We start from the raw sequence: 12,463 nt of genomic DNA on the forward strand, positions 1-12,463 counted from the left end.
AGAATTATATACGTTTTCTAACACCCATGATACAGACGGCGATATAAAGCGCAATCCTTTGGCTAACAATAAGCATTCTCTCGTCAACAATGCATGAGAAAGCCGCTACGTGGAAAGCGCGACCTTTCTCTGTCGCCTCCATCGGTACACTTTTCTGTAGGTGCGACATTTTCCATGCTCTACCGCGTCGCTCGATGGTGCGCAAGAGCAGGGAGGAGATCCGAGGACACGCGAAAGATTCTTATTGGCCGACGATATCTCCCTCCGGAGTGATAGCAGTTATCGGATGGCTCGATAGGTGAAATTTCTCGCGCCTGCCGTTTTCTCCCGTTCTGGGTGATTGTTTTGTCCATTCGATGCAATACTTTATCGGTTTTACAGGTTTATCACTGGAACAATTATTCGAGCAATGAGGTAACGAAATATCTAAGTGTTGAACGTTGGTGGATCGCGAAACTTCATGTTACGTATGACGCATAAAATATTGTATCATAAGAATGATAAAATATCTCCAGAAGTATCGCAATATGCTGTTAAAAGCTTGATATAGAAAATATAATTAAAAGACAAGGACGTTAACGACGTCGTAAGGAACTTTGAAGCTCATAAACTTTGTCATTGAGCATAAGTGATTCGGTTCTCACCTTGTAACTACCTCACGTGCTGCGACCGTAACGCTGTTGGCTGCATTAACCATGATTACAATATTAATAGTACAAGTTCATGTAACGTTGTATTTCCTTCCCTGGTAATAATGTGATTTGTCGAGAATCTTGAGATTTTAGGAGCTTCCAGTGCGTCTATAGGAATAGCAATAAAATTCTTAATAAAATTGTTTATTTAAAAAAAAAGAAAGTACAAAATTTCGTCGACGCAACGTCAATCCTTAACATACGTTTCATCTTATTAGGCAAGATTAATTATAATCCATGTAAGTGCACGATAATCGTATTTACATGTCGTTATGAAAGTTACGTCGCGGACATTTTAACAACTAGAACTACCAAGCAGTGAAAAATCATCGGTTTGTAATTCTTTATAAAAAATATTTCAATTTTTATATAATAATGCAACTTTTTATTTTCAAGGAATGTTGAGTAAAACTGAAAGAAATAAATAAATATATTGCCCTGACATAACATATTTCTTAAAAAATCTATCACTTCTACCGCTCCAATAAAAATAAGTCGCGTCGATCGTCAGTAGTTCTAGTTTCAAGTGACGACTTATGAGATATATATATATATATATTAATATTATTATTATTATCATCGAAGAGCCAAGAGACGAGTATATGATGCGAAACGAGCAAATTACCAGCCGTGCGACTTATAGTGCGCGTGTATGCTGATCGGTACTGGATACGGCTTCGGTACGTGTACTGGCACGGCTACATGTACCGGATACGGCCGGTCCACGTGCACGATCTTCTCGAAGGTGATAGGGTACGGCTTCGGTACTGGGACCGGCACATGCACAGGACGGTCTACGGGGATGTGCACCGGCTTTTCAATCGGCACTGGGACAGGCCGGTCCACGGGAACGATTTTTTCTACGGTGACTGGATACGGTTTGGGAACGGGCACTGCTACCGGTACGGCGCGATCAATGTGGATCGGTACAGGTATGGCGATTGGCACGTGCTTAGTGACTGGCACTGCCACAGGCACCGCCACGGGTTGTGGTACCGGATGCGGTATCGGTTGCGGAATAGGAACCGGTACTGCTGCTGAAAAAAATGATAATTCAAGTACAATAACATTCTCATTGGTTTTTTCGACTTATAGAAAAGAATTATGAGTTACAGATGCAACGATATTGTAATGTAGGTTTATATAAGACGTTTTATCGGTGACAAGAATGTCGCCACATTTCTTATAAAAAAAATATTACATATTTATGAAAGATATTAAGAAATATACATCAGCAATGATATAAATATAAATGACAGGCTCGCTTTTGTTAATTATAAATTTAATAAAATTATAAGGAAATTAAAGTAATCGAATTATATGTGGGATCCATAAATAATAAGGATCTTTTATAAAATATATAAAAGTAAAGCGTGTTTACTAACCAACTGGGTGTCCAACGGCGACCGGCGGTGACGGCTCTGGGATATGTTCTGGTACCGGATGACCGACGTCCGCGGTTGGAACTTCGTAAACCGGAGGTGAATGCACTGGTGGTCCATATATATGTTCTAGATGTTCATGTTGTAAACTGTATCCCAAGTTATCCAGTCCTCTTTTGCCATGTTTCTTTTCTTTTAGGGGAGCGTTATTTCTTTGACGCAAATTGTTTTCAACAGTAACTGCTACACTGCTGGCTGCCACGAGTGACATTAACTGCATAAAGATCAAAGTATGACTAATTAAGAAATTAGTTTAGATTAATTTAGACAATCTATATAATGCAATGTAATTCACAACAGAGAGAGAATTCATAGCAGAATTCAATTTGCGAGGAAATGTTCGACAGATTAAAATTGCATTCATAAATAAATGTATCTTTAAATGTTTCCCGTATAACACGGTACTAATTAAGTATAATTCGCAATTTTATATTGCGCAATAATAATTATATATAATACATAAAATTATACATGTCTAAATATAGTATTTATATATAATTTTGTTTCATATTACAAATTTTAATTTGAATATAGTCAAATGCAGCACAATCAATTGTCGCGATTCACAAGCGACACATAAATCACTGAATTAACGCGTCGCGTTCTCCATCCCACTTGTCTTGAACTATATGAATTATGCTGGGTGCGATTTCGATGATGATAAGAAAAGCACGAGGACTTGTACCAGAAGAAGCTTCATGACCAGTCGCTCCTGAGTTCTAGTTGTTGGTCGCGATGCCGACGAAAAACTGAGTTCGTTCGAGAATCGTGACCCCCGTAAGTATTTATAGGGTATCAGAGACGTCGGCGACACATCAGTCGGACGAAGAAGAGGAGCAATCGTCACGAGTGATTCTATGAGTGATACACTTTCGCTGCTGCCGAATCTGGGTGGCAGCCAAATAACGGTCGAGGCCGCTTTTCTCTCCTACGAAGTCTACGAAGGTGACAAGGAAGACACATATACCGAAGCACCCTAGAGCATACATTAGTGGCGCGGTGAGACCGCGACGACGATTCCGGTCTTCCAGATCGCCCAGATAGCTGCGATTGCTCTTGATACGTGAGCGCTCACTTCAATATCGTGTGCGTCACCGGAATCGATTCGAGTACATTGTATGTATCAACGATACTACCGCAACGCATGCGTTATGAGATAATGTGCTCTATCAACATTAATTTTGATAATATTGATCATCATTGACTGTACGAAAATTTAACTGACGATCGAATTATTCAAAATACAATAGATAAATGTAATTCTAAACGTATATATCTCTTGTTTCATTGCTTTTTGTTGATTTTATAACCGATCTTTCAAATGCAATTAATTGTATTAGAATAATTAAATACTTTATATAAGTAACTTAATAAGATATGATAGAGATAGATCACAGTCCCGTATTAATTATTTATAAATAAAAAATATGAGTCAAACAAGATATTTAGTTTTAGAATTTTTTACTTCCCATATAATATCCAAACTTTCTCTCTCTACGAGAATTTAGAATTTAGAAAAATGACAAATTTTTTTCGTCAACTTTATATCACACATATCATACGATTCAACTGAAAAACTTAAATCTAACTTATTTTCAAATCTAACAATATATGCGTGATGTGAGACAGTTTCAAGTAACGACTATTAACACGAACTATAATGCTGTGACCGTCATGACATTCATCAGTATTAATGGACTAAAGTATCGTCGGTGATTCCTTAGTCTTGCGTAAAAAGAAGCACGTTCGATACAATGCTCATTTGGAACAGGACGTAAGTATTATTCCAGCGACAGAGATCGCACGAGGTTCCTTCCGTCGTGGTCTTTCTTTATTCGGTCAACGAGATCAAGACTGGTGCCTGCGCGCGTGCGCGTTTTCTTCGTTGCTTCCGCGTTACCCACGAAGACTTTCCTAACTTTCATTTTCTAACGCGGCGGTCGTTCCTAACGGCCGCGACACTGCTCGTTATTCATTATTCATTGACGATCGTTTACTGGCAAACACATAACAGTATACACATCCAATGACGCTGACCAAACTTCGCGCCACGTATTGCGAATTAGTAAAACTTACGTATGCGATGCGGCGTAACAAGCGAACGTGAAGACGCCGTTTGTATCGAAAAGAAATCAGGAAAACGTTTGCAACGGTTGCAGTGAAGCCTCGTGCGACCGAATTTTTCTTCCTTCTTCTTTTCACTTTACACGTTGCCTCGGCATTGCTCTCTCGCTTTATGCATCTATGCAGATGATTTGGTTTTTGGTCTTCGTTCTTACTTTCTATTTTTGCATATATGCATATCAGCGTTCTTGCCTTTGTTACATTTCGACGTCATTTCTTATAAGTAGAAATACCGGTAACATCGGTGTTAATATTGATCCACGTCGAATGCATTCTCATAAGGAAAAATGACAAATTTCTCTAATGCGAAGCTATTAGCGTATATAAATCGTTCGTGTGAATGACGATTGTCGAATAGCCTGTGGCGAATTCTTGAGCGCTTCCTCGCAGACGTACGTGCTTGGAAGCGCGGCTCGGATGTAACGAAAACGAATATAGGTAAGTGGTACGGAGTGTTCGTTTATCAGACGCAATTACGCTATCGGAAATGACGGGCACATGAGCTTGCGATCGAACGGGAAACCAGTGTTGCTCTCGATAAGTCGAGATATTAATTTCGTTTATCTCATTACAATTCCTGTGTAATTAATTTATCGTACGTGCCTCTATTACTTTATACGTCATTAGAATGCGCATATTATCGCGAAATGCCGGCGTAAAGCTGGACCCGGTGCGATCAACTTTCCTTACCGGAAGCACGAAGGTCGTGTTGATCGACAAGAGCGAGTTCCCGATTTGATCATAGATGGGAATCCGGCCTGCTCCTCGTTATGGATTTGACTGTCTCGGCTTCGTAAATATAAAAGGTTTCCGTTCTAACGATCTTACGAACAGTTCAATCGCGACGAGAGAGCAATGTCGAAGATTCCTGTAAGTCTCTGTAACTAATCTCCAGGAGAATAAATTTCCCCGAGAAATCTTTCGTTGGACAAGTATTGTATCGATTGTAGTTGAGATTCTACTGATCTTTTATAAGCTCGCAACTGTCTTTGTGAAATTTCGATTTTATCCGTGGATTCGCTCACGCTATTTTAATATTGTTAAAAATATTATGATTTTTACGAGCGTTGAGTGAATATCTTCGTCGACGCGACATTTCAGCTGTTCCTCACATTGCTGTGCACTGGCGCGTTCGCGTCAGCTTCGGAAGATACGAAACAACAGAAACGAGGTATCATCGGCAACGATGGATGGGTCGGTCTGCCAAGTCCTTACGGATACGGACATGGACATCCGTGGACGATCGATCACACGCCTTGGAAAGGCATAAAATTGCCAGAAGTCAACCTACATTCCGGGTAAAATACCGAATTAATGCAAATATTTGTCACGCTAATGGATTTGAGAAAAAATAAGCGCCGAAATGCAATGTCAAGTAATTTAATATATCTTGCACTATATATATATCACAAAATATGTATCTTGCAGAGAGAATTTAATCTCTTAAAATAATTCTAATTAAATAATTAATTCTCTTACTATCAGTTGAAATATTTGCTCAAATGTTTTGGAGAGCTTAGATGTTAATATTTTTTTCGATAATTAATTTTCATAAGTTAAAAATTTTCTAATTGCCTTGTTTATGTTAGTGTAAGAATTAGAAATAAAATGAAATTTTTTATCGATCTAATGCTTCCAAAAAAATAATATGACAAAAACAATGAGAAGTTGGTAAATAATAGTGTTCGTTCGACAGGTTGCATTTAGCAAGTGCACTTCCTGCTTACGGTAGAGGTAGCATCACCCTGACGCCTGGAATCGTGAAGACTCTCCCAGTGTACATAACGAAGCATGTGGTGTTGGAAAAGCCGGTACCAGTTCCTGAACCGGTGATCATAGAGAAACCGTATCACGTACCGGTGGAAAAGGTGATACCGATACCGATTGAGAAGATTATTCACAAACCGGTCCCTGTGCCGGTACCGGTGCCTCAGGTGATATATCGTTCAGTCTTACTTTCATTCGCATGCGAAATTGTCGTATTAATTATGGCAGACATTCATCTTAAGCTATTTTATCATCCATTTTTCTTAAGGCTAGACTTTGCAAAGAGTTTTCGTCTCACTTCAAGCAAGAGAATCTTTCGTGAATTATTTACTCGAGTTGAAGAGTTTATATTTCCGAATCTATTTAACAATAATTCTCTTACAAACTGAAAATTACCCATTAAGGAACCATAGAGAGTTCATAATAAACTCGCAAAATCGCACGCAATCCCAAATTCGAAAGATTCGAAAATTTCGATTACCTCAATATGGCGACTTGTGTTTGCCTCGTCAAAGTCGCAAATTCCTCGCTAAACGCGGATCAAACAGAAGCAGACATTGGCGGATCAAAGGCTTCAATCTACCTCGTCCGTTTATGTGCAGGCGGTGCCGATTCCTGTGGAACATCCCGTACCGATTCCGGTGAAGCATCCCGTTGCCGTACCAGTGCAACAGCCATATCCAGTCGCGGTGAAGCATCCGGTGCCGGTGCCGATAGCAGTCCCAGTTCCGGTTCCGGTGCATTCACCCCATCTATTGGCCGCCGGAAACTTGGCTGGCGCCATCTACAGTCGTGGCTATGTACCCGGTCAACTCTTCGCGCCTTTACACCTTCATCCGTTTATGCACTTGCACGGTCACGGCTTCGCGCCTTTCTCCCATGGCTTCGACCATAAGGTTGGTCATGTGTTGTCGCACGGTTACGGCCATGGCTATGGGTACAGTCCGTATCATGACGCCCACGTCGACGACCATCTTGTTCACGCACACGACCACAAGAAGCGGAAAACTGATAAGAATTAGACATCAGGGACGATGAGCGCGTATGGAATAATGAAATTCTTTAAACTTGTATGATTGTACGTAACTATAATTTTTTAGGGGAGGAAGAAGAATGTTAGAGAGATTGCAACAGAAAGGGCGAGACCAGACATTTTTTTAAGAGTTTTTTGGGACTGTGTCGAGAGAAAATCGTTGTGGAGAAAGGAGCACTGTCGGCATAGTAGTGTAGACTTCGAATAATGGAAAGATATGAAACATCATAAAAAGGCATCCATGAGAGATTTAGGAGAGACATTCGAGTGATTTTTGGGTAATTGGAGGCTTAAGGAATTTCGTAAATTCGCAAGTTGTCGCATCTTGTAAATTTGAAATTATATAGGTTGAATTCACATGATATATATATATAGCGAGTTTTCAAAAGGCACAGGCGATGTGAATCGTTAAGTAATACTATACATGAGAATATTTTATATTTGCGTTAAATATAAATATAAATTGCTGCGTAAGAATTTAGAAAGATTGTTAAAATATTTTTATATCATGATTATTGATCTTTTAAGTTAAACACGAATAAAATTATTTGCTTAATATTGAAAGAGCACTACTTTAAAAATCTCTCACATTCCTTAACTAAAAATTCCTTCGTTCAAAATTCCTCACCTGAAGTGCTGAAAAGTCTATGAACAAAATTTGATGAAATAGAACAGTACATTCAGAAATATGTATAAAGTTTTTCTCTGAGAGGAAAATTCAATATTTCTTTCTCTGAGCAATACAATTTTTTTTTCAATTTTCTTTCAACATTTTTTCAACAGTAGTATAATCAAGACATTACTAGTAGATTAATAGAATGTCATTTTGATTAGTGGAATGTTACTTTGAGGATATTCAAGTTTTGTGATAATTTTCGACGATCTCGAAGTGCCCAATCCATAAAGAACAGTTTTTCATGAAATAAAAAAACTTTTTGGGTTGTCTGGAATATTCAAAAAATGCTAAATTTTGTACGTTTCAATGGAATTTTTTAACGATTTTCAAGTAACCAATTAATTTTTTAACGATTTTGGAAATACCCAATTTTGGTGGTCTACTAGTAACACATCTTGACTACTACTAACATATTAAACACGATTATACTGTGTCCTCGTTTCAGCATTCAAGAGGGGGATACATTCGTGTTAGCTGCACTTTTCATGAACTTTCCGCGCTCGCAACAAGATAGATATTCCGGATTACATCGAATTATATTTAAAATTTATCATATACTTAAGAGAGAAAGAGAGAAAAGTAAGAAACAAAAAGAGAGAGAGAATATGAGTTAACACAGCGTGGCTGATACGAGCGGAGCCGAGGCATTCGTCGAGTCCTTTCTATCTACTTTCGGCGAACGAACGAACGGACGGACGAAGGAAAGGCGGTGCAGTAGTAAGCGACTATCCAAGTACGGCTGCTCCAGCGAGGGTCAGATATCTGTCAGCTTCTGGCTTGGTTCGTATCTCGAGGAACAGCTGATCCAGCCTCGGAGAAATGCCAGTTTGCCTGAATCTTGCAAAACAAACGCACGATGAGTGTTAGCGAAGTGTCACGGCAGCCGCCAGGACGGTAAATAAAGAGCCACGCATGTGGAAAAATCAATGAGGGTGCAACGTGAGAACGCATCGCGCGAAATTGACGAAATTGTCGACACGCGGCCGACGATTACGGTACGTGAGTACACGTCGCTTTTACGTTAATACCCTCGAATTGTCTTTTTAATTAGATCGAATGTTAACAGAATACGTGAGAGAGCATCGCCGCCAGGTTATGTTGCGACGTCTGTGCGGTCGTAACGTCACACGCACGCCACGACCGTAGGCGCGTGTGGGACAAAAGAATAGAGAGACGACGTGGGGGCCACCGAGATGTTGACATTAGATGAGACCGAGTACGAAAATATGCCGAAGAAATCCGGAAAGAGTCGGGAGGAGAAGAAGGGTAAAGGTAAAGGTAAAGGTGGCAAGCGGCACAGGCGCACCACTGGCAGTAGCCGCAAGCTACGGAGCAGTTTGGCGCCTGTTCCGCACAAAGTCAAGTCCCAAGAGGAGGAGGCGACGATGGAACTTTCGTATCATGAGAAGGACCCCATAGTGTCTGGTGTCTCCAAGGAGATCAAAGTAGAAACCTCTGTATCCAACGAGGATGAATACATAATATTATCTCATTTGGAGTCCATCAAAGATGAACCTGGACTGAACGCAGAAGAACCGTTGGAGCAATGCGTGCAGAAGATCTCCAAGAGTCGGCATAGGCAGAAACGTTACAACAAGATGATACTGTTGCGGAAGTGTACAGCTAATCGCAATAAACTGTCGACAGAGGAGACTGAGGACGAGTCCCATGAAAATACCTCCTTCGAAGAGGATGGACGTGTCCCTAATATCGAGAATCATATATATGAGAATTCTGAGGAGCAACAGAAAAATGACAAGGGTAAACGGGAAAAGATCAAATGGTCAAAGAAGTTGCATCCATTGTCTCTTTATTATACAGACAGGAGCAAGCCCTACCTGAAGTGTCCCGCATGTGGGGCGATGTTCTTCTGCTCGAACACGTATCAAAGGCACTTGCACTCGCACATGCAGAAGACTGTAGAGAGTTATGTGTGCAATTTCTGCGATTATTCTCACACAGAGCCTGGCATGTTGTTCGCTCATCTCGCCAAGCATCAGAACCAGTGTGAGTCCTGTAATGAAAGTCTGCTACGTAAAGACAATTTCGAGAAGCATTGGTACCAGTGCTCCTTGGCGTTCAGTCTGAAGCGTGATCACCATGGCAAATTCGTCTGCACGATATGCGAACTGGTGTTCGATCTCTTGGCCCAGTTGGAAAAACACTGGTTCAAGCATACCTGTAAGAAGCAGAAGTCCTACCAGTGCAATGAATGCAGCGGTCTCTACGAGAACTTGGAGACCCTGAAGAATCACAAGTGTCTCAAGTGTCCAGTCTGCGGCGAGGTCTATGAGAGTCTACATCGGCTGAAAATACACACGATGTGGATGAAGCATTACTTGAAGTGTCCCATTTGCTCTTACGAGTTTATTCTCTCGACGGATCACGAGAAGCATCTGTCCCTGCACAGAAAAGTGTATCAACCGATGAAGGATTACATGCACTGTTTGCGAGCGGCTGACGGCAAGACGTTTCAATGTAATCTCTGCGACAAGATATTTTACGCCTTACCGACCCTCTTGTCGCACCTCACCGAAGAGCACGATGTGAAGAGCGTGAAGACGGAGGAGACTGACACGGAAGATAATTTCGAGCTAAAGGGAGACATTATCGACATAGTAGTGGTTCCTGACTTCAAGGATTCTGTCAGCTATTCTGACAGCTGTAGCGACACGAACCCGTTGCAACAAGACACCGATCCGGAAGATCAAGTCGACTACGAGCTCAAATCGTGAAAATGAAGAACAACAACTCTCATCGTGAACCGTTGTTAGCAGCTTTTATCGTCACAACTATCGGCGTACTCTCATACAATATTGATACTAAAAAAAGAAAAGAAAACTGAACTACCAAATATGAGGACAGTTGCAAGTGCCGTCGTTGTGAAGCAGTAGACGAGAAGCAATTTTATCTGGAAACGCTATTTTTCAAGGTGCATCATTTTGCTTCGGGACTTTTGATATCGATTTATATAAACCGGAGACGATCGTGTTGATTTTAAACATAGAACGTGCTGTATTCTCCTTTTATCTTTTCCGTTAAGCAAAATATATATATCGAGACAAGAGGATAACGATAATTAAACGCTATATTAGCAATCCTAAAGTAGATATTAATGAAACAGATAGCTTTGAGGCGATCGGAATAGCAGATATTTTCGGATGAACCTAAGTCTCTCTCTCTCTCTCTCTTTACATTCGTCTGACACGCGCTGGCGAGCGACCATCTCTCGCTTCGCGTTCTCTTTTCTCTTGCAGGGGGAGGAGACACGCACGCTTGACGCGACATCGTCGCTCGCGGGCGCACGTTATACATCGTTTTAGACAGCTCCGTTCTACAGATTCTACCGTACAGAATAAATACAAGTTATATTTGTAACATAAATACATTCCGCCATCATGCGCGACTCGCTCTTCAAGCGGATTTTACCCGTTCGAAAAATTCTTGCATCACAGATGTATAAATAATTTCTCTGTAAAGATATACACAGATCATTATAGGTTTAAACCTCGTACAATATGTATATATTATCTATGTATCGCGTATGACGTATACGTTTTTATATAACGTTTCTTTTTCTTTCATTTTTATAATTATTCCTACTTTGGAATATTATAAAAAGTGATATACATATATACAGGTTGTATATGTATGCAATATATACATATATGTGTATTCCGAGCTATCAATCCTGCTGTAGCCTGATCATGACATCTCGCTACGTTAATTAGCTTCATTGATTTTATAATAAATTTAAATCGCGCGCGGAATCTGCTATTTCCTAGAATCTAAATCGCGTATTACGTGCGCGCTTCCGACGAACTTACCGTTCTCGTCGTGGTCGCGTGAGATTATTAGTCTGGTAGCAACATGAGAAATACCGGGGCTTAACACGATGCATTTATAACGCATGGTTAAATATCGGAAACACCTCGCAGGTTATACATTATTATGATTATATCCAGCCGGATCTCTTGTTCGCATCCGCTCGTGTGTCGGAGGGGAGGGGATATTTTGCAGCGTACGTTCGTATGTATAAGACTAATGTCGTAGGCCTACGGTACTATACTTTACATCAAGAGAGTCAGCTCTGTTATGTATTCGTTTTGAAAAATAAATGTTCATTAGCAATAATATTCTCCTTTGTACACGTACTCACAATAAATAGACAGACAGACAAACACACGCATATACATACGCGCGCGAATGGAGAGAGACACCACTTTAATCGCATATATATCGAAAGCAGCGAGAAAAGTAGTACACCCTCGAGTCTTTTATATAGTCCAGAGATTAGAACTCGCGTGAACCGGCGTTTGATTCGTATATATAAATATTCATCAAATCAGAAAGAATGGATGCGGAGAAGCTGCGTATGAAAGCTTCCACGCCACGATAACGAGAATTACGATATTTACTGAGCACGCAATTATTGTACAATTACATTGTATAGCTCTCTTGTGCATCCCTATATGTATAATCGCCGGCGCGTCCGAAACTCCTTATTTCCCTTAGCATTTTCCAATATGCCTTTTGCCAAGAAACATCACTCCGAGTACGTTACGCGCGAGTAACGAGGCCGAATGTTGCAGCTACCGGTCTTACTCGAGAGAGAATGCTAAAAACAGATCGTATCTTTCTCTCTCTCTCTCTCTCTCTCTCTCTCTCTCTCTCTCTCTCTCTCTCTCTCTCTCTCTCTCTCTCTCTCTCTCTCTCTCTCTCTCTCTCT

The 12,463-nt window shown here is 40.5% G+C and overlaps 3 protein-coding genes across 5 annotated transcripts; 2 read left to right on the plus strand and 1 right to left on the minus strand.

The window, feature by feature from the left end:
- Nucleotides 1–659: 659 nt before the first annotated feature.
- On the minus strand, nt 660–3,029 carry LOC105189478 (zinc finger protein 512B). 3 transcript variants are annotated; one of them, XM_019844317.2, is made up of 4 exons: nt 2,820–3,029; nt 2,078–2,348; nt 1,318–1,729; nt 660–800 (listed from the first exon to the last, which is right to left on the minus strand). In XM_019844317.2, coding segments are annotated over exons 1-4 (699 nt in total). In that variant the 5' UTR covers nt 2,835–3,029; the 3' UTR covers nt 660–799. The 3 variants fall into 3 exon arrangements, with proteins under 3 accessions (XP_019699876.2, XP_025152428.1, XP_025152429.1); XM_025296643.1 differs by lacking the exon at nt 660–800 and having other exon boundaries at nt 1,135–1,729; nt 2,820–3,027; XM_025296644.1 differs by lacking the exon at nt 660–800 and having other exon boundaries at nt 1,135–1,726; nt 2,820–3,022.
- On the plus strand, nt 2,992–7,501 carry LOC109504440 (uncharacterized). Its single transcript, XM_025296592.1, has 4 exons — nt 2,992–3,079; nt 5,331–5,556; nt 5,955–6,192; nt 6,628–7,501. Exons 1-4 carry the CDS (start codon nt 2,992–2,994, stop codon nt 7,045–7,047), a joined length of 972 nt encoding a protein of 323 aa, XP_025152377.1. The 3' UTR covers nt 7,048–7,501.
- Nucleotides 7,502–7,980: 479 nt separating this feature from the next.
- On the plus strand, nt 7,981–12,412 carry LOC105189458 (zinc finger protein 58). The gene is made up of 2 exons (XM_025296608.1): nt 7,981–8,729; nt 8,801–12,412. Exon 2 carries the CDS (start codon nt 8,928–8,930, stop codon nt 10,467–10,469), a length of 1,542 nt encoding a protein of 513 aa, XP_025152393.1. The 5' UTR covers nt 7,981–8,729; nt 8,801–8,927; the 3' UTR covers nt 10,470–12,412.
- The last annotated feature ends 51 nt before the right edge of the window (nt 12,413–12,463 follow it).

The sequence above is a fragment of the Harpegnathos saltator genome, unplaced genomic scaffold (genome assembly GCF_003227715.2).
Source record: "Harpegnathos saltator strain DR-91 unplaced genomic scaffold, Hsal_v8.6 scaffold15, whole genome shotgun sequence".
In the NCBI taxonomy this organism is placed as follows: domain Eukaryota; kingdom Metazoa; phylum Arthropoda; class Insecta; order Hymenoptera; family Formicidae; genus Harpegnathos; species Harpegnathos saltator.